Below are 23,337 nucleotides of genomic sequence, written 5' to 3'. Positions count from 1 at the left end.
TTTCGTCATACTGATTGATTTGCTCGTGGATTTTGGTCGCATGGGCTCTGAATGATGAAACAATTATAGTGAAGAGCTTCAAAGGAAACAGCCACCTAATCCTCTTGAAGGTTGCGAAAATCATTGCACAAAGGAAGACAGACTGAGCAGTGACGACGACGATGACAATGGTGATGATGGCAACGACTTGCAAGCTATAGCAAACACCACTGATAGCAGTTTCAAAAATAATGAATGATTTGAAGCTTAGAATGCAGCAGAGGCCAATAAATAGGGCAGGAGAGGTTCTAGATAACAAGAACCGGAAAGTAGAAATGAAGGTAACATATTAGATATTGTAATTATAATATTACTATGTATTCTTACAAGAATGCAGGTTGCTTTTAAATAAATAATATCGTGATAGTTACCAGTTAGTTTATCCATGAATACGTTTGAAAATAAATTATTCGCATAATTTTCTTCGTCCGATTTTTGTATGATAAAATTAGTAAAAAAAAGGGGGGGAAAACGCGAGTAAGGTATGGTATTTTCCCGTCGTCTGCAAACGCGTACGATTACAACGATGAACGTAATTCAAAATTTATATGTGTCAGCGTTCTGGGTGAATGATAGAATTCTATTATCTTTTTAATGAAGAAACAATAAGTAAACGAATAAAAGTGGAAGATAAACTGACTACTCATAAGATCACCCGTTTAAATAATCAAGAATAGAATATATTGCAATAAAAATAACTGCATATGAAGTGCACTGGCTCGCGTTAAAATTTCAGGTAATGCAGAAGTACCTACTACACAAACAAAAATATCAACTTTCAGCTTAAAAATAATATATTACCATTATTAATTTTCTCTACTCAGAACTTAACGATAAATCTTATGAATTCAACCCCAACCCACTAATAACATTAACGCATTTCAACTTTTTTAACAAAAAAAAAAAAAAAAAAAAAAAAATTATACATAAATTTTCATTTCTGAATTCTTAATTTTCCTTCCACCGTATCGGATAGTCAAATATATATGTATATATATATATATATTTTTTTAATGATAAGATTATTCAGAGGTCCAACATAAAATTGTTTTTATATAAACAAAACTCCGAATCCATTTAGATTATTAATAATTTCATAGAATGAATGAGTCCTTCAAAAAAATTTTAAAGACGATATCTAATAGACGAATGATATGATATTAACGAACATATTTTAAATACTTTAGTTTGCACTTTGGAAATGACCCCTTACTCTGACACATAAGCGTCAGATGTTATGCTTGCAAACGCATTCACTAATCTGCTGTCACTGCCGCGCTCATCTTCAGTCAGGCGGTCTTTTTAAAGGTGACATCCGATACAATAACTTTTCTATAAACAATATTCATGGAAAAAAAAAAAAAGAGAGAGTCGTTGTAGTGCCTGAAAGACTGCAACAAGACGTCACTCCCGCCCTGATACTCCCCAGACCTCACACGTGATTACGAGCAGTGATGGAATGCTTTTCGTTATCCTCTCGTGAGCGATGGAACAGTGTAGACGCAACTGGTAGACATTCCACAAAAAGTAAAGTCAGAGGTCAGATGCGAACACACACCAGAAGAGGTTAATCCGATAAGATTTCTCAGCCAAATAAAAATAATAATACAAAAAAAAAAGGCATTTTCCTTTTTCTGCTGCAGTAATACACAGAAGTCATCCATGAAGTGTTCGCGTTCCCAGTGTCGTTTCGGATTTGAGTTTACAATTTATTTCCTATGCAGTGCAGCGTTATGGTGTGCAGATGTGATCAGTGGTACGACTTTGATGAAACGGATACGGGAAAAGCAGAATGCGGACGATGCTATGATGAGAGGTTTGGAAATGAGCGGTGATACCTGGGTTCAAATCCCACAACCTGTACAAGATGTACTCGTGTCAATAGATGATAAACTTCGCAGTCTGGACACATTCAGCTACACACTGAAACTCGCACGATTGGATTTTTCGCTCGATCAGCTGGTGCGACGGATGGAAAACATCGAAACTAAACTCGGCAGACTCGAGACGAAGTTCGATGTGCGCATGGAAAAAGTGGAAGAAGTTATAGTTAGCAAAGACATTAAGGAAGAATTCTCGAATGAGCATTTATCTCACCGAATGGAAAATCTTAATGAAAAAATTAACAACAAAGCGGCATATTTAGATGCGAAACTTGACATCAAATTAGAAAAAGTAATGAGCAAACTTGAACTACTAGAACGGGATTTACACAATTCTGTGGATGACATTCTTGAGCGTCTTATTAAAAGCGAAGAAAGACATGGAATTTTAGAAAATGACATGATCAGAAGGGAAGAGAAACTAGAAGAATTAAACAATAACGTGAATGACGTCCGATTATTTTTAAAAGAAGAACTCTTGAACTTGGTTACCAAAAATTTTGAACACATTAATCACAGATTAGATAATATACAACTGTCATTATACAGCAAAGAAAACAAAAGTGAAAGAGCTCTAACTGACATACAAGCAAGTGTAAATGGTACAAGAGAGCGTATGCTAACAATGCTTCAAGACAGCAATAATAAAATAAATAATTTATCTGCGACATTTAATCAAGAAGACAGGAGCAGAAGTGCTGTAGATATGTGTGATGTAAACAGAGTAGTAACACAAGAACAATTAAAAAACCTCACATCCGTACTGGAGAAAGCTTTAACAATTGGAGAAGCTAAATTTAAAGAACTTGATTCGGATGTAGAACTTTACACAAGGAAAATTATAAACGGAATTCAAGAACTGTGGAAGACATCTGACGAATTAAAAATTTATTTATCTAATACATTAGAGCAGGGAAGCAAAACCCGTGAGATAGTTAGGCAAGAATTCCAAAGATTACACGAACAAATAGAACCTCTTCCCAAATTAGAGCCAAAACTTTCAGATATTAGCGAAGATCTAGATAAAAAAGTGGTTGAGCTGAGTAACACTGTAGATAACAGTTTCGCAACACTTCTAATAGCTCAAAATACATTTATAGATTCCTGCAAGAGAATACAACAAGAGGAGATGCACATATATGATATTCTTCAACAGATAGTTTACGAAATGCGCAATAGATCGATAGCTGATGTTCACAAAATCAGTTTAGAGCTTCAAACACAAAGTTCTCAAATAAATAAGTCATTAGCTCACGTTTTGACAGCTATTCTATTAACCAGCAATATCACAACAAATGCACTAAATGAACTACTGATACAAATGAAACAAAAAGATCAATGCGTAATTTTAAAAGCTGACAGCATCGACTGGAAAGTTATGGAATCAATCTGCCGTCAAGTTTCGGTAGATGAAACCTCACATTTCTTTGAAGAAAATAATCAGAGGAACTTAAATGAAATTTCGGAAGATAACGACGAAAATCTAGCCCAAAATCATTCTATTCAGAAACCAAGAAACGAAAGAAAAGCACATGATAATAATCAAGATATAAGAAATGAACCTGTTGATGATTCTTTGAACTTAAATGACTACGAAATTGATTATCAATTATCCGAGACTGAATACGGAGAAAATGCTTGAAATTTCATTTGATATATCAAAGATTTCGTATAACCGTTAACAGAAAAGAAAAAGGAAAGTGAGGTAATACATATTTAAAATGAACCAGTCCAATATATTTTTATAAACATAAAATTATAAACATGAATTTCAATAATTGTAATTTTTTTCAAATATTTTGCATTCTTAAAAGAAAAACAAAATATATCTAATAAATCAATTTGACAATGCATAACTTTCCATATCTTAATAACAGACTTTTGAAAATTTTGAATTGTGGACTGTATGCACCACGTTTTTTAAATGCTTTGATTTGCTACTGAACAGGTAAGATCAGAATCATATATTTTCAAAACTTTAATATTTAAACATGAATGAATTTTTCAATTCATAATTTTTTTAAGTAAAAAGAAATACAGCAATTTCTTTTCTTTCTTTTTCTTTTTTTTTTTTTTTTTTTTTTTCCCTTAAGTTCATTGGTACCTTGAAAAAATTAAAATATTCAAAAGTTTTGAATGTTTAAGACACAAACAGTCATAAGTTATTTATGAATTATAAATATCCATAAGTAAATGAAAACAGCAATATTAAATTAATTTCAAATAATGTAAAGAATTAGTCTCTCTTTAGATATGTAAATATATATAGAACATTCTCTAATAATATTTTAAACTAATCAGTTTAGGCCATATTTATCAGCTGAATCCAAGGAAAGAAGTAATTGCAAAACTGTTACAAAAGATAATAAATTAAGTCTAATGAAGCTTATTTGAAAGGCTTGATTTTGTATATCTACACTGAATGTATAAAAATTTTAAATCTATTATTTGAAAGGTTCTAACTCTGCATTGAATGTACAGAAATTTAAAACCTAGGATGGAAGATATATTCTAGCAAAGAGCTAACAAAAAATATAATTCATTTCATATTTTTAAATTTATTCTATATTTCTGTATTGGTTAAACATGTTAATCTAGCCTTTTTTCTTTTTTTTTTTAAACATCAGATTTGCCTCAATGTAAATAAAACAATTTTAAAATTCAAATGCTAGGAGACTTTGCTATCTTATTTAAGGCTGCAAACAATTTTTTCCCTTCTTCTTTTATATCTCATTTAAGTAAAAAATTTTTAAAGGAAATCAATTTACTGGCTTTATACTTTTACAACTTACAACTCAATATTTTCTCTGTATAGAATCTTAGTGTTTAGTGAGTTATGAAGCCAGATTATATTTACAATGAGAGGGAAACTTGAATTTAAAGCCAAATTCTAAGGTGATGTTCAAACATTTTTACATTTACTTGCAATTAAAGAAAGGAACAAATATCGAGAAAGTAATAATTAAAGCTTTAGATCAATAATTTATGATTATGAAGCATTTTTACTATTTCAGAGAACATATTTATGGTTATAACAACCATTATTAAAGCAAGAAAATACAATGAAGAAAACAGCTCAAATATGATAACTTTCATTGATCTCTCATAATTTATAACTGTTCCTAGTTATTACAAAAAAATGAAGGGGTAAAAATTATCCCATTTCTTTCTGTGAAACGTATCTTAAACTTCAACATGCAGCTAATAGATTGCATTAATAAAATCAACACTTCCCTTCCTGGAACAGTTACCTCTTTGTATACAATAAGTTGTCATTGTTTTAGGAAGATGTCATTCTTTACTTATGTTATGATTTTGTAAATTAATTAATACTGATATTTGCAGAAACTTAATACAAAAGTTTATTTTTGTAATTGTTATTAATTAGAAAATGCTATTTGCTTTACAAAATTAACATAAAAAACAAAACTACAAATTATTAGTTATTAAACTATTAAATGTATCATCATCTTTGGAATACCTGATTTTAATACAGTCAATTGTTGATGCAAAAACATTTTAAACATGCTAGTGCTCAGTACCTTAAGCACAGAAAGGTTAATGGGCCTTATATTTGAATATTTGACAAATAACGGTTTTAGCCTTCTAAAATGAAGTTCGAACAGTTTTAGATTTATTTTCAAGAAACGAAGATAATCCTTCATTCAGTGCAGTAACCTGCTTCTGGCTTTGTCTGGAAAATGTCCCAAATTTGGGCATTCTATAAATATTCCTAAATTTCGCATATGTAATTGATATGAATGAATATGATATGTATTAATGCCACTCCACATATTCATGCAAATATTTTTGGGAGATCAGAAATATGTTCAGTAATCATATAATTTTAATTATGCATTTTAATTATGCATTTTTGGTCCAAAAAAGACTGGTCCATGAAATTAAATTAACTGAAGAATTTTACATGGATTACCTCTAAAATATTACAGAATGTAGGTATGTTTAGGAAGTTAATTTCTGAAAGAAATTATTTTGATAGAAGATGATTATCTGAAAACAAATTATTGAATGAAATATTATATTTAAAAAGCTATGAAAAACCTAAAACATTTAAAAAGTTGTCTGAGGAAGAAACTGAAATAAATGAAACTAGATTCTTTCCTTAGACATGTGGGGCTACCTTTCCCCGCCCCCCCCCCACACACATTTCTTCGGCAAATTAATTAATCAGACCATTAATCAGATCCCAAAGTCAGAATAATCATGCACATTGCTGTAACTGGCAACAGTTACAGCAATATAGATTATATTTCAACAATAATTATAATAAAAATGCATGCTGTCCACTTCTAAAAATGGACGATATATATGACACTGGTATTGAATCGGTGCTGCTTTAGAGATATGATTATTGATAAAATAATTATAATTGGTTGGTGTTGAATCCCATTGATAATTATGTTTTCTGAAGCAGCAGTTCCCAAACATTTGAATAAATTCCTTTAGGAGCCCTCTTCAGCCTATCCTATATCTTACAAGTTAATGATGTCTAAGAATAGCATTACACAGGTAGAAAAAATGTATACATAGTAAAAGAATACAAAGTAAGGAGATATATAAACAGTTGGTGCAGAGGCATTTCACATTCAAAAAAATCTTGCTGTTCTAGTTAACGACCCTAATTCCAATCCATCTTTGCCTTCAGCCTTTAAAGAAATTATGTTTTAGTTCTGGTTTCATCAACAGATGGCACCAGTAGCTTATCTCCTGTCCACACTTTCTTATCTTATCTAATCATTATATGTTATCTCGCTCATTTGTGCTTTTGCAGCTGAAGATGATTTGGTAAAACCATTGAAACTAGTCCTGTGAAAATTTGAGAATGTAACACTGATTTTTGTTGTTTGACTTCTAAACTAATATTTGTTCAGCGTGTTATTGTATCTTAATAATGTTGGTGCAACATCCATGAAATTAAATATTAAAAAAAATAATTAATAATGTATCTTATTATTTATCTCACAGGAATGTAATATCTCTATTTATTCGCAATGTGATATTATCAAAAGTTAGCCATATGTAAAAATTCTTCCAAACCTCACTAAATTAAACCACTCTGTATTACAACAGATGTTTTATATCATTGCTGAAAGCATCATTAAGGTTATTACAAGAACTTCGGTTCCTGCAAGTTATCATTACATGTAATTCAATTCAAATATTAAATATTTGTTCATTACTTTTTATGCGAAACTTTTATTACTCATTATTGAATATAATTACAATTCAGTGTTACTATTATGCAACAACAGTTCACTATAGGCCTAAATTAAGACATAACATAAAGAGACACAAAAACATTTAATGAAACAGTTGCATTTTTGTGCACAGTTTCTTAATTTAATGTTAAGCTGTTGCTAATTGCAGGTGAATGCTTTGCTCTGCATTGATACAAATTCTGTATATTGTTTTGGTGCCTGTACAGGCAGAGTCCAGCTTTACAGGATACACAGTTCAGAAAGACAACAGCACAAATTTTGCTTTCTCAGATATGATTTTAAATTCATCTTGTATGCTATCAAAATTGCTGTAGACTTTGGTTTTGAAACATGATTTTTAATTTACTATCAAACATATAAGCGAATTTGATAGTTTCTTGTTCATGTTGAGCACATTTAAAGTCATTCAAGCACCTTTCCTTGAGTTATCAAAAAAATAAAATTCAAGATGCACCTGAATATTTTTGTGTATGTGTGTGTGTGTATTTTTTTTTTTTTTTTTTTTTTAAATTTTGACATTGTTTTCTTCCTAGAAGAATTTTTTAAGAGTGATGCAATCATTATCTTCTCCCAAATCCTCTAATAATTACATAACTTTCTCTTAAAAGAAGCCAATTTGGCATTTGCATCAAAATTTGTGGTATATTTTCCTAGCAATGATAGATTCATTTTGTTTATTATGCTACAGATTTTGACTAATAGATCCCATTTTACACACCCAGCCTTCATCAACTTAAACCACTGCCAATGCAGCATTATGATTAGTTAAAAATTCTACTATCTGTGCATGCAATTTTATCCAAATATATGAAAGCTTTTTCTCAAGATAACCATCTTACTTCAATGTGCAGCAGCAAGGCCTCATGGTGGTTTCCCGAGTCTACTTTTAAGAGGCTGCATTTAATGAAATGCTTAATAGCTACACAAAATCAAATGCACAAAAAACGTATGAAGTTGAAGTATTATCACTATGAACATTCACAGTGAAGTGACTCCAAATCAACTAGTTGTCTGTATATAGAGGTAGCTAAGTTTTAAAAGTGGTGAGTGATTTCCTGGTAATTTTGAAGGATCAAGAATGAATTAGAAGCTTTTCAAATGTGCAGTTCCAAGGAATGGTTATGCAACTTCTTCTGGAGGAGGCGCAACATTCAACTTAACACATTTCTGTGTTCAGCATGTAAGGGATCCCTTAGAGATTGGGAACTATGTTAACTGACAAAAATAATTTAGAACTGCGGTATATTTGAGTGTGAAAAACGGGGGGGGGGGGCTGACCGGACTAATTATTTGAAATAATAATCAGTTTTTTTTAACCCAAAGGGACTAGCAAAGAAGGCTATAAGTCTCGAAACACTAAAAGTCGAATCACTAAAAGCGCCATATCACTTTTGTGTCGAATCACTTTTCAAATTGTTGCCACCAAATATTATATACATTCTGTATTATATTTAAAGAAATTAAATAATGAAGAATCTGAATAATAAACACGATTTCTTTTCATATTATATCAAAAGAATATCTCTGCTTTATGAGAAATCAAAAAGTAAAGATTATATGATATTAGAAATTTGAATTTTGCTAATTTGGTTTAACAAGTTGAAGAATTTTAAGATTTTATGTAGAGAAGATTATTAACATGATTAATACATTTTTGCATTATTCTTTAATTATCTTTGAATGAATTAATATTTTGATATTTTAACAATGAGATTCTTCTTTAAAAATTTGAATTCCAAAAATTTTCTGATTATTTTAAGAATGAAATGAATATAAACTTTGAAGGCTCGCACTTCATGATTTTTTTCAAATATAATTACATTATTTTTATAACGGAGTAAAGTTTAATTTTTTTATACATAAATTAAATGTTTTAGTGCAGTTCAAAAAGGCCAGTTGCCTTTAAACCAAGAGCAGAGGCCTTTTAGAAATAACTGCCAAGAACACCTCATAACCATTAACCATCGGAGATAATTCATACAATAATTTGTTAATATGAATTTGCTCTTAAGATGAATATATTACTACTTAGAGCGGGGCTTTTTAAACTTAGTCGTGAGCCCTTTTTATCACAAAGTTTTTTTCGCGACCCCATAATATTTACGAAAATTTTGTGGGACCTCCATAAGCATTGCATGAATCTGACACACGTGTTAGTGAAACTGTCAATTTTTTTACATGTACTGTAATATACTATTGCAGTTTTAGGTCATCAAGTTTAATTTCTAATTTTAAGACATAGAACTATGTGAAAATTTTAAATAAGTAACAGATGAAATGACAGTGTCACGTGCAAAGCAAGTAAAATGAACGTTTATATTATAGAAAGAATGCATCGAAACGTTTTTGTTCTCTCTTTGTCTGTATTGTCTTACCTTTATCTATTTTCAGATACATTGTGTAAAAATATTTGGTAATTGTAAAATTATTATAGTATAAGTTAAAGAAATATCGAAAGTGCTAAAATTTTTGACGACTCCCTGCTGCAGGTCCCATTACCCACAGTTTAAGAAACTCTGATTTAGAGAAAGCTGTGGGGTCTTTCAATTTTAATTTCAAAAATATCATAATAATCATAAAAAGCATAATGTCAATAAAACTTTTTCCAGTGTTATATGGAATGAGAATTAGTTAAATTTTTTAATGTATTTTGATAATGTATAATTATAAACAGATGTATTCATAACTTTTATATTTATAATATTCAGTCTACCAGAAAATTCTGTCCATTTTTGCAATAAAACAAAATACAAATTTTTAATAATATAGTAATGTTAACAAATAACTGTGAATAAACTTTATTAAATAATATAATTGCCATTATTATTAATGACTTTTTGCCAGCGTGAGGGCAATTTGTATATCCCTCTTTTGGAAAATAATGTAACTTTTGATGCAAAAAATTGAGCCAGTGCTTGTTTGATATCTTCTTCATTTTTGCCTTTCAAAAAATTTTGTAAGGACAAAAACAAGTATAGTCGGAGGGTGCTAAGTCCAAGGAATATGGTGGATGTGACAGAATTTCCCAGTCTAATTCTGCAATTTTTGACAAGTCCCCCAAATCAGCATGTGGCCTGGCAATATCATGATGGAGTATGATGTCCTTCCTATTGAACATCATTGACCTCTTTTCTTAGATTGCTGTCTTTAAATTGTCCAGTTGCTGGCAACGCTTCTCGGAATGGAGCTTTTCGTTCAGATTTAAAAGCTCATAATGTATTGGTCCTCGAATGTCCCAGCATATAAACAACATTGTCTTATTCAGAGTCAAATTTGGTTTAGAGGTAGAAGGGCTAGGTTTTCAGGGTTCACAGTATGCACTTTTCCTTATGTTTCCATAGGTAATCCATTTTTTATTCCAAGCACGCAGAGATGTGCATATGACGACTCGATCATTCACATTTTTATGACTTAATTCATGTGGCACCCATCTTGAATATTCTCACACCAATCCTATCTTCCGAATATGGTTTGCTGAGCCTTTCTGTGATCTCTGTTGTTGTCAGAAAAGGATCTTGCTCCAAACATTGTCGTTGATCTACGATGGTCGCCCAGAACGTGGGTTATTAGAGAGGTCGAAATCACTTGCTTCAAATTTTTCGAACCATCTTCTGCATGTCCCTTCAGAAACTGTACCTTCACCAAAAACTTTCAATAAATTTCTACATTCTTCCGTAGCATTTCTTCCTTGTTGAAATTCATATAAAATACAGTGGCGTAAATTAACTTTATCAGTAGTTATGGCTACGTTATTGCTTCACACTTAAGACTAAGGTGAATTAACTCCGTTTTTATTAATTTGCTACGTCAGTATGTATACAGAGATAAAAATAGAGCCGAACATGTGCCAAATAAACATGTGCTTACATGTCGAAAATTGTTTTCATAAAATGGACAGAACTTTCCAGTAGACCAAATATTATGTGGAAAATTTTAAAAGGCCACCCCTACACAATTATGAAGATTCTAAATTTAATTATGACAATTATACTTCCAAATTTGACTTTTTCTCTCAATCTGGATTTATTTTAACTAAAAGTTTTTCTTAAAATTATCACTGTAGGGTAATGTAAAATTACGTTTACTAGTATGTAATGTAAAAGCATTTTTATGACCATAACACTAAATTGAAACTTTATCGTACAATACTCAAAAACCAATTACTTTTTCCAAGGAACAGAGGCTTTTATGTGTCATTGTATGAAGGGTGTTCAAATGAAATGGTATGAAATGTTGTAACAATAAAACCAATTGAAATTTGAATGTGCTGCTTTGGGATAAGGTAGTGAGACGTCTAGGTACGCGAATGTAGTGTTAAGTGGTTGTACGCACCTGACATGATGCAGGAGTGAAGCATGCAGTTGTGTCTTCTCTCCAAGTGATGCGGCAGTGCGCATGAGGACATCATGGCATTCACATTGCAAAATTCAATGACTGAGGAGCAGCGAGGTGTTATCAGATTTCTGAATACGAAAGGGGCTAAACCAGCCAATATTGATTGGCGGGTGGGGGCCCTATATGGGTAAGACTGTGTTCGACGAGTTAGTGAGAAAGTGGAATGCCCATTTTAATGAACGTCAGGACTGTTTGAGTGATAACCTGAGACCAGGGCAGGCAAACATGGTAATCAACAGTAAACACGGTAAACTCTTTGACAAAGTGAATAATCTGGTGAAAAGCGATTGGCATGTCCTAATGTGAATGTTGGTAGTGATGGTGGGTGCCAGCATCAGAAGGGTTTGGATAATTGTGCATGACAGGATGGGTTACCAGTAGATGTGCATGCAACGGGTTCCAAAGAAGCTCACACCACAAATGGAACTGCATATGCAGCTAGCAACACCTGTTCCAGTATCATGAAGACTGTTTTCCTGGAGTGGATCATCGCCAGCGATAAGAGCTGGTGCCATCATTATGACCCAGAGACAAAGCAGGACAGCATGCAATGGAATCAATCGAATGGCTCCTAAAAAATTCAAAGATATGACCTCAATAGGCCAGGTGATGTTAAATGTTTTTTCTGAGGTCCGATACTCATTGAATTCCTTGAGCATGGAAAAAACTTAAAAGTGATGTTTACTATGAGGCACTCCTTCACCTACGCAAGTCCATCAGGAGCAAACGGACTGGGTTGCTCATGAAGAGAGTGATTCTGCTCCATGATAACTTGGGTCCACAAGTCTCCAACGTCACAAAAAGTGTAATGGCCAAGTTCAAGGAGAAACGGTTTGAGCATCCATACAATAGCCCTGGACATGTCGCCCTACAACTTCCATGCATTTGGTCTGCTAAAAAAACATCTCCAAGGAAAACACTTTAACTCAGATGACGAACTGAAGAACACAGTGGAGGACTGGTTCCTGTCACAGCCACAGGAATTCTGGGAACAGGCAATCATTTGGCTTATGAAAGAGTAGGATAGTTGTGCTCCTGCCTCTGGTAATTACTTGTGAATAAAGATTTCAGTTATATCCATAGTATTGTTTTGTACCTTTTCATTTGAATATCCCTCATATTTAAGCATTTTACAGCCATCAACAGGTAGTCATGCTGATTCGCTTGTACAACATGCCAATATTTTATCAAAGTTTATTATTATACTGTTTTTTGTTGTTGTTGTTGTTTGTTTGTTTGTTTTCATGTATCAAATATTACATTGCTCTACAAAAACAAAAATCTAAATTTGTTTTATACTACATAATTCTATAGCTATATATTGAAAACTTTTTGATTTCACATTGAATTATAACACATGGTTTTACAACACTTCCGGTTGACTCTAAAATTCATACTTTTTTTATATTCCTTTACAAGAATGCTGGGCATTCTTATTAGTTGATAATCCAAATTCAGAACATTTAGAGAAAATCTTTCAACAATATTTCAAGAACTTTACAAATTTATCTCTCAAAGACATTCAAATTAAACTTTATGACAAATTAACACAATGACTTTCCAACTACAGTCAAAAGTCGTTAATTCGGACACCCATAATCCGGAATGATCTATAATCCGGACCTCAAAGCTACAAACTTTCTGCGCATACGTCACGTTGACGCATGCGCGTAAGACCTTTACGACTTCGCATATGCGTGTGCGCATGCGCATAATACGTTGACGCATGCGCGTTTAATCTATAACGGACGGTATAAGCTAAGCTAAAATTATCTAATTCAGTTAATGTTGCAGATTGCGTTGTTCCTTGATCTTCGAATTGGATCCGGCTTATTATTTTTTGCAGACTGTTAGAGCAATTTTAAAAAAGTAAGCTTGAACTTTCGATTATGTCAAATAGAATTTCCGATATATATTTATTAATATGTAAAGCATCTACAAAGCGAAAGTTTGTTTCGAAGTCCATTAAACAAAAAGTGGCATTGCTGCAAAAAAAAATGGATAAAGGCATATCCTTTGTTTCTCTAACCATTCCGAAATCTGTTTATCAATTTCACGCTGCTCTGCGATGGGGGGGGACACCGGGGCGCGCAATGAATTGGAAGTTGATCTGTCAGCCCTATCCTTATCCTCAGAGCAGATGTTTTTATTTCATTTGGTTTATATTTCCTTACTAAATGTAGTATTTCATCTCGATGTACTCCGTCTTTGATATGATTTAAATCAAATTCCTCGTCATTATAATTAATTCGCTTCCGATAGTGAAGAAAGTGACACAGAGGTTATTGAAAACGAAAAAATTTCGATTGACAAATTAGTCGGTATTCTCGACACAGCAATTATAGGACTTGAACAGCGGAACTTTGTAACTGAACAAGAAATTATGTCTGTTTATAGAATTAAAGAGAAAGTATTATCACATAAAACGAAGCAACTTATATTTCGGAATCGCCGAAGTCCCGACGAGTCCGGATTAATGACTTTTGACTGTATAAATATTAATGAAGTGAATATGCATTGCTTTTTCTTGCTTGATGCTGTTTGGATAAACTATGTCTCTTGCTTCACCTTCTTTCTTTATTATCTAAAATGTAAACTGCATTTATGGAAATTGTGAGACACTTTTAACATCCCCTAGTGTTGTACGAGTTTTAAGCAAAAATGTGCTTCTGAATAATTGTTCCTCTGCAAAATAAATATGTTGTTTAAATCATCAAGCTGCACACCAGTCGTCGTCTAAGCAAGTCTCCCTGACCATGAATAAATGGTGAATTGATTTCATCTTCCATAAAAACTACCTACATCATCAAATATATCAGGTTTTAACAAGTTTCTCACCAATGCAAATATCATCTGGAAAAAAAAAAAAAAAAAGCTCTCATTGGTGTGTTTAATCATATTTTGTCAAACGATTTTTGGCATTTGAAAGAAAGAGACTTGCTTTAGAACAAGATTTGTTGTGAAATTTGTAAAAAAATATCATTATCACCCTCCCTGATTAGAACTATCATTTACTTCCAGTTCTATTGCAAAAAGTCAGCTACAGAGTGTCATAGAACCATGTGTATAGCTTTAAGTACTAATGCTGTATATGACACTGTGAAGTTTGGTATTGAAAGATAAAAAACAAGGACTATGACATTCAAGAAGCAGAGCGCTCTGGCCAGCTTACTGATGTTGATGAAGCCCACCTCTGAGAACTTGTGGAAGAAGATCAGTATGCAACCACTCGAAAGCTTGCTAAAGAGTTAGACGTTAGTGCCATGTCCATTAGTTGCGCTTTGGATCACATAAACTTGACATACAAGTTCAATAGCTGGGTGCCACATGAGCTGAGTCAAGCAGATAAGGACAGATGTGTTCGGGCTTGAACTAATCTGCTTGAATATCAACACAAGAACGAAATTCTGGACCGGATTGTCACTTGTGATGAAAATTGAATTTACTTCAACAATACAGGTCGAAAAGGGGGTTTGGTCTTTGCCCAGTGAGCTTGGCAGTGTTGCAAAGCGAAATTTGACTAGGGACTGCCGTGGTATTATCCATAAAGAGTACCTGGAAAAAAGTAAACCCTTGACAGTAAGGTGTGCAGCAAGATGCTAGTCTGTGTTGAAACTGCTATCAAGGAAATACGTGAAACTGAGTTCCGGTGGGAAAAGATTATATTCCATTAAGATAATGCAAGACCACATGTGTCTGCATTCAGCAGCTGGACTCTGTACGGACTCAAATGGGATCTTTTGCCACACCCACCATATAGCCCCAATGTTGCTCCTTTGGACTTTTACCTTTTACCACACCTGCAGCAACATCTTGTTGGTGCTATCCTCCTTTGTGCACAGGATGTTCAAACTGAGGTTGATATGTTTTTGGACTTAAGACCACCAAGATTATGGACCAAAGAAAAACTGTCAAAATATTGGCAGAAAATCAGACGTGTGTGTGGTGATTACTAACCACACTTAAGGTAGTGCTTTCATGTTTTTTCTTCTAACTTTATTAAGATCGTTTTTTGGTGGAAAACTTTTGTTACAACTACATATACATATATAATACACATATCAAATACAGTCAAAAGTCGTTAATCCGGACTCGTCGGGACTTCGGCGATTCCGGATTATCGATTTTTCCGGATTATAGATCATCAGTTTAAATCTCGTAAGATGGCATGCAGAAATTCTAAAATTAAAAATATGAAACCTTAATTTATGAAATAAAAAACAATTATAATCTAAAGGGTATCAAAATTTACAAAAAAAAAGCTTAATATTTATTTGTTTACTTTATTAAACATTTCTTTCAATGTAAGTTGTTTTAAGTTGCTTCGTTTTATGTGATAATACTTTCTCTTTCATTCTATAAACAGACATAATTTCTTGTTCAGTTACAAAGTTCCGCTGTTCAAGTCCCGTTAATTGTTGTGCCGAGAATACCGACTAACTTGTCAATCGAAATTTTTTCGTTTTCACTAACCTCTCTGTCACATTCTTCATGTCTTTATCCATTTTTTGCAGCAATTCCACTTTTTGTTTGATGGACATCGAAACATACTTTCGTTTTGTACGACCCTTTGGGAGCTCCAGAATCAGAAATTCTATTTGACATAATCGAAAGTTCAAGTTTACTTTAATAAAATTGCTCTTACAGTCTGCAAAAAATAATAAGCCGGATCCAATTCGAAGATTAAGGAACAATGCAATCATCAACATTAACTGAAATAGATAATTAGATAATTTTAGATTATACCGTCCGTTATACATAAAACGCGCACGCGAAAACGTATTCTGCGCTTGCGCACACGCATATGCGCAGTGGTAAATGGTCTTACGCGCACGCGTAAACGCCTATGCGCATGTGTCAACGCGGCGCATGCGCAGAAAGTTTTTAGCTTTGATGTCCGGATTATAGATCATTCCGGATTATGGGTGTCCGAATTAACGACTTTTGACTGTATTGAATGAACTGAAATTCATTGAAATCGGAAAAAAAATTCTAATACTTGCACAATAGCTGCAAAGTAAGATAATAATAATTTATTTACTAAAGAAATATTGATTATATTATCTCCTAATATAAATTTAGCAGAATGTATCTAAATGAAGTAACCTAGAAATACGAAATTTAATTACAAAAAATATTTTAAAGATACTTGAATTTAAATCATGAAAAACAGAAATTCTAACTTTGGGAAAAAAAAATAATAGACCAAATAATTATCAACACTGATCGGAAATTAGTTGACTTTTTAAGGGGAACAAACCAACCACCATTCAATGATATATATTGTTACGAAATGTCCAGGCGCGGTAAGATAGCTTCTCCACAAAGCAGTTTTAGGGTTGCCATAAAATGGCAATGGAAGGCAGGGTTGCCACATTTGGTGAGAAATCGCCCATTTTTCGACAAAATTGGCGATATGCCATGGACAGATGGCGAACCTTCTGCAACGAATTCTTACCGGTTAAGCCCAGAATGTTCTCGAATATAAACCCTGCTGGTCCGCAATCAGTGTGTGCCTCATCGAGAGTGCGAGTAGAGAGTGCCTCCTCTAGAGTGTGAGGTAGTGTGTCTCGAGTTAGTCTGTGCGGAGTCGATCGAGTTGACAGCCGGGCATCGAGTGCACCAAAAGAGTCTCTTAGTGTATTGCAGTTAGTGCATCGTCGAGAGAGCGTGTTGAGCTCCAGGAACGACTGAACAGAAGAGTCGGGAGCTGTGCTCTGTGTGTTGTTGAGTGCATCGCAAGTTGTGGCATGGAGAGTTCCGAGAATGACTGAGCAGAGTCGGGAGCTATACTCTGGTGCTTTGCAGTGAAGCTATCTCCACCGTTATTGCCTGACAGTGTGAAGGTTGTGTCGCTGATTGTGTCAGCGTGTGTATAGTAGATTTTCGACGACTATAAAAAGTGACTTTGGAGCTGTCCTGACTAATATCGGCCAATAAAGTGTGTTTCGATACTTCATCATCAAGTAGTATTGTCATTATTCACTCCAAATCCTCACGAACTAGTGTCAGAATTAAAACGCAACAATATTTTGTCCATACTTTTTATTTCAAAAAGCCTGGACTTCAGTTTATTATAGCCAGAAAGTTTTATTTATCAGAGGAAAGATATACTCTCATGGTAAATGAGACTATTAGTGGCATGAATAGTGAAAATTCATTTTTTAAAGAGTCTAGTAATATGTCTAGTAATTCTGATACAAACATTTTGTTGAAGCCTGAGCTGTGTGTGCTTGTCTTCCGCTTACCGGGAAAGATTCTGTTAATTCTGTTTTTCTTGTATTTTTTTATTAATTTTAAAGTTTATTAATTTAATTTGTCGATTGAAACTTCGGAATATTTGAATAGTGTTTCTGAAAATTATTTCTCAAAGTAAGCAAGTTTTTAAAAAAATCTATATATATTCATGCAAAATAAAGGGAAAAGATTACTAAATTTTAATTTCGGTAATATTTAACGTATAATACCTTAAGTAATAATCTAAAATGGAACCAAAGATGATGTCATTAGGACCTAAAGTTTTTTTTATTTTTTCTAAAGTTAGGCTTAGCGATACCTGTGGATGTATGAATGACCCTTGTTCTGTGGGATGATTCCTTTCAACTCTCTGTTGCAAGGGAACATCTTATACAAAAATGCACTATCTCAGAAGGGTTAAATAACTGCTAGAGCACTCCTTTGTCACTAGTGCATAACACACCAGTTAGTTCAAGTGTATATGCCCAGCTAATGTAAATGTTTATTTTGAAGAACTTCCAGTGTAGTAAAATAAGGAGTGGTAAATTAATGACAATAGCATAGAAGCTATAATTTCAGTTACACTACTTTATTTATGTACTACACTACTTTATTTATAAAAAGTACTTTTTTGAAATATGAAAATTATGTTATAAAATTTTGAAATTTGTGATTATTTAAAATAACTAATGGTATTTAAAATTTTTAGATTTATGATACTGTGTGAAAACTTGGAAAATGCCTTCTCTGAACAAATATGATATGTGGACTCTAAAACTTTTGGACTAATTATTTAAATAATTACTTCAGTTAAAATTTTATGATTTGCTTTTTTCAAATTTCCCTTCATTTGCTTTAACACTTTTTCTCTAAAAAGTCTTCTCTGTTTCTAAGCTCTTTTCTCTTAGAAGAGAGGGAATACGAAAGATAAAAATTATGTAAATATAAATTATAATTTAAATTAGTAATGGCCTTTTAAAGCTTAATTTTAATTTCGGTATTTCCCCTCTCGATTCTGAAATCGGCAATAATTTTTCTGAATTGCATCATTTCTAGACTAATCCTATTATAGGGCTTTTAGAGTGATGATGACATAGGTAATTCAAAACTTAAACTGAAACCTTTCTCTTAATAAGCTGCCATAATGGAATAATTGCAAACTTTACTTCTACCTCTGTTCTTGCTAAACACACTGCTGCTTTTCTTCCTGTTGCAACAAAATCAAAAGTGTAACTGTTTTGCAAAAGCCACACTTAATGTATGAAGTATTTATGCTCAAAAAATGTTAATCATATTTTAATGAAAGAAATATAATTTAAATCTGCTACAACTGCACATTATTTCATCTATACGACAAGTTTCTTCTTGGTTTCAGAATTACTATGTATGCTTCAAGATGTATCTGTATCATTCCCTAGATCATCATTAGATCATATAGATAGCTATAAATTAAAACAAAACATTTTAAAATCCACTCCATATTCAATTCAGATGTGTCTGTGTGTGTATACATGTAAGATAAAAAATATATAAATCAAAATTATAATTTAATCTAGCGGGTAACCCCTTATTTCCCCCTCTGTGTTCTAAAAATCATACAGTACAAAGTCTTTAATCCGGACTCGTCGGGACTTCAGCGATTCCGGATTATAGATCATCAGTTTAAATCTGATAAAATGGCATGCAGAAATTATAAAATTAAAAATATGAAACCGTAATTTACGAAATAAAGAACAATTATGATCTAAAGTGCATCAAAATTTACAAAAAAAAAAAAAAAAAGCTTAATATTTATTTGTTTACTTTATTAAACATTTCTTTCAATGTAAGTTGTTTAAGTTGCTTCGTTTTATGTGCTAATACTTTCTCTTTAATTCTATAAACAGACATAATTTCTTGTTCAGTTACAAAGTTCTGCTGTTCAAGTCCTGTAATTGCTGTGCCGAAAATACCGACTAGCTTGTCAATGGAAATTTTTTCGTTTTCACTAAACTCTCTGTCACTTTCTTCATGCCTTTCTCCATTTTTTTCAGCAATTCCACTTTTTGTTTGATGGACATCAAAACATGCTTTCGCTTTGTAGATCCTTTTCCAGCTCCAGAATCGGAAACTCTTTTTGACATAATCGAAAGTTCAAGCTTTTTATAAAATTGCTCTAACATTCTGCAAAAGATAATAAGCCGGATCCAATTAGAAGATTAAGGAACAACGCAATCTGCAACATTAACTGAAATAGATAATTATATAATTTTTGCCGTCTGTTATACATTAAATGCACATGTGTAAACGTATTATGCACATGCGTAAACGCATATGCTCATGCGTAAAGGTATTATGCGCATGCGTAAATGCTATGCATGCACAGAAAGTTTGTAGCTTTGAGGTCCAGATTGTGGACGTCCGGATTAAAGACTTTGTACTGTAATAACTTTTCTGGACAGTGTCATTTCTAGATCAATAAATCTTGCATGGTTTGCATAATGATGATGTAGCTAATTCGGAACCTGAACTCAAAATTTTGAGAACTGAAACCTTCTCTTCGTAAGCCTCCATGGATAATTGTGCACTTTAGCTTCACGTTCAGTGCCACTTGAATGCTATTTCACTAGTGAAAAGTGAATTGTGGCCACAAGTGTTAATTTAAATAAAAATGAAATTTAATCTGTCTCGACTGCCAAGTTTCCTAGTCATTACGAATTTCACATTTTAGCATTCTACACAATCAGAATTCTTCCTCTTCTATAACCAATGTATGTTCACAACATGAGTATTTCTACATTTCTATCTCTTAGTGTTCCTACGGTATTTCTAAATTTGTTTTTATTATATTGCTATGTATTTTTCATCACACAGACATACACACATACACACACACACACACCTTGTATTTAATTACATATTTTTCTCCCTTTTCTTACTAATCTTACTGCTTGAAACAAAGGAAGGGGAAAATGTATTTTTGAAGAGACAGCTTAAATGATATAGATGCAAAGCACATTAAAGAGCACACATAAAGGCACACTTCTGTCCTATGTATTTCAAAGGACTAATCAGTTTCAATAATATTCTTTTTATTTACATAAGATACTTTCTTACATGTGCATATATTTTACACTGTTAACCTATATCAGAAGTTTTTATATTAAATACTGTAAAAACTGGGGGAAACGTATGCAAAGGGGAGAAATATGCAAGTAAATACAGTATATATACGTGTTGAAGGTTTATTATGTACACATAAATATTGAGAAACTGAACTAAATGCATAATTTTAAAAACACATTTTGGTTTTGAAATATAAAAATACAATGGAATTTTCAAAGAAAAATTTGTTCTGTAAAAAACTGAAAATAATGAGAAAATTATTATAAATAGACAGCTAGATATGTTGTAGGGTTTATATTTATTTTAACTAACATTTATTTTAAGTTTAAACTATCTTTCCTGTCAAGCCTTACTTTCCCTTGGAACTGCCAATGCCAGAATATGTAAATTTTAGTAGAACGCGCAAGGATTCAAATTATCAGCGGAAGTATTATGATTTAAATAGAAAGGAAACAAGTTCGGTGTGTGATATTCTTACTTCACGAGCGCGGAGGTAGTTAGCGAGAAATTGAAGAACCCCGCGTTTCGGCTTATGTGCTTGGCGGGAAGTAGTGTTAATCGTTCAAGTGAGCTTCAAGTCTGCGGAATTAGCAGCGGTATTGTAAAACGCGGTGAGTTAGTTATTTTAGAGAGCCTCGTAGTTAGAGTCTTGTCTTTAAGTTCTTTTCAGGTTATTATTTTTATTTGACCGCCGAGTTGGCGCCGTCTGTAAGCGTCAAGAGCACGCAATTGTAATTTATTACGTTGAATAAAAAGGGACTTAAACCCTTTACAAGACTCTGTGTTTTATCCTGTTTTCACAGTCACCCCTTGGTTGCGTGCAAGTTGGAGGCGCGCAACGTTACATTGGTGCCCGAACAATTATCGAACTGAAATGGCCGAAAATTGGATGGAAGCCGCTGGACAACACCAAGAAATGACAACTCAGTTGGAAGGATTTGGATACCTGGTCCAGACTTTGAGAGCGTCAATCAAGCCAAACGTCCATTTCGACGGAAAAAATTCGGTGGCGGTATTTCTAGAAGCTCTAGAAAACCACTTTCAGCTCTACCCTGTTCCTGAAAGACAAAAAGTTGCCATCGCCACATCAGCACTAAGAGGACAGGCCGCGCTATGGTGGAAAAATATAGGAAAATTTCTACTAGGTGAATTTGGAAGCCCGACGTATACATTATAAAATTTCAAAAAATCGTTAGTAAAGGCCTTCCCCATAGTGAAAGATCGCGCAAGGCTGGAAGCCGCGCTATATAGTTTCTATCAACGGGATACAGCACAATTGACGGACTTTATTTTACGAAAAATCAAGCTAACGGATATGCTGTATGGCAAGAAACCCGATGCGGAGATTATTGAAATAATATTACCAAGATTGTTACCCGCTGTCCAAGACTACTTTGAAATTAGAAACCCAAGAACATTGCAGGAACTTTTCGAATTGGCGGTGAAGTTTCAAAATCGCAGAATCGCGGAAAGAGCGAGAGGGGAAACATATTCTCAAAGTACCAGAAGGAAGGAGGAAACAAGAAATGGAAATCGCTCATATGGGGGAAAGAACTATCAAGCTAACGCATCGAAACTTGAAGGGCAAGGCACAAAAAGAAAATTTGAAAATAAACATCCGCGTACCCAGAAGGCACAGATTGAAAGGAAAGCTTTAAACGAGTAGAGGGGCCTGTGAAAGGGAGGGTCCAGACCCCGGAAGTTTTAAAAAAACCCTCAAATAGACATTTAAATACGGTCATCGTAAAAAACTCACAGCTACCAATTATACAAGTCCTGGTTGGCGATGTACCAGTAGAAGCCCTCATCGATACAGGAGCAGAAGGAAATTTTATGAGTGAAAATTTCTTCAAAAAGAATTTTTATAGGGTACGACTATTTAAAACCAAAAATACGGAAATTATAGCGGCGCAAGGAAAAACATGTCACTGCATCGGGAAATTATCATTAAACTTACAGGTAAAAGAGGAAAGTCTCAAAGTATTAATTTTTGTGGTGAAAGATCTGCAACATTCGCTTATTTTAGGTATGGAGTTTTTAAGGGCCGCGAGGGCCAAATTAAATTTTCAAGATAGTTCCGTGGTGTTGGAGATGGACCAGAGGGTGGTGGAACCTGTGGAGACACCGCAATTGGACCTTAGCCATCTGAATGACCATGAAAGGAAAGCAATACAGCAAGTGGTGAGTAATTTTTCTCATTTATTTTCAGAAAAACCAGGAAACTGCCAAATAGTGACGCACAAGATTCAATTAAATGCCGAAAAACCTTGTAGGACTAAACCTTACCGCTATGACAAACAAAAAGACGTAATCATCGAAGAACATATTCAGGAGATGTTAAAGAATAAAATAATAACGCCCATAAATAGTGAGTACGCGAGTCCAGTCGTACTATGTAGGAAAAAGAACGAGTTTCCTCCTTCGGATAAAAGGGCTTG

The 23,337-nt window shown here is 33.4% G+C and overlaps 2 protein-coding genes across 3 annotated transcripts in view; one reads left to right on the top strand and one right to left on the bottom strand.

Annotated features, from left to right (window-relative positions):
* The window catches only part of LOC118184711 (Golgi-associated PDZ and coiled-coil motif-containing protein-like), a 137,587-nt gene that overhangs the window by 76,233 nt on the left and 38,017 nt on the right, over positions 1 to 23,337 (bottom strand). The gene's annotated exons all lie outside the window — the stretch shown is intronic.
* Positions 1,352 to 7,127, top strand: LOC118184706 (uncharacterized). The gene has a single exon (XM_035354419.2). The coding sequence runs from the start codon at positions 1,702 to 1,704 to the stop codon at positions 3,562 to 3,564; it is 1,863 nt and encodes a 620-aa protein (XP_035210310.1). The 5' UTR covers positions 1,352 to 1,701; the 3' UTR covers positions 3,565 to 7,127.

This window comes from Stegodyphus dumicola, chromosome 3 (assembly GCF_044657685.1).
Source record: "Stegodyphus dumicola isolate Sdum_Otavi_A_Nest chromosome 3, ASM4465768v1".
NCBI lineage: Eukaryota > Metazoa > Arthropoda > Arachnida > Araneae > Eresidae > Stegodyphus > Stegodyphus dumicola.
Note: the sequence above shows the minus strand (reverse complement) of the source record. Positions and strands in the feature narration are given on the sequence as shown.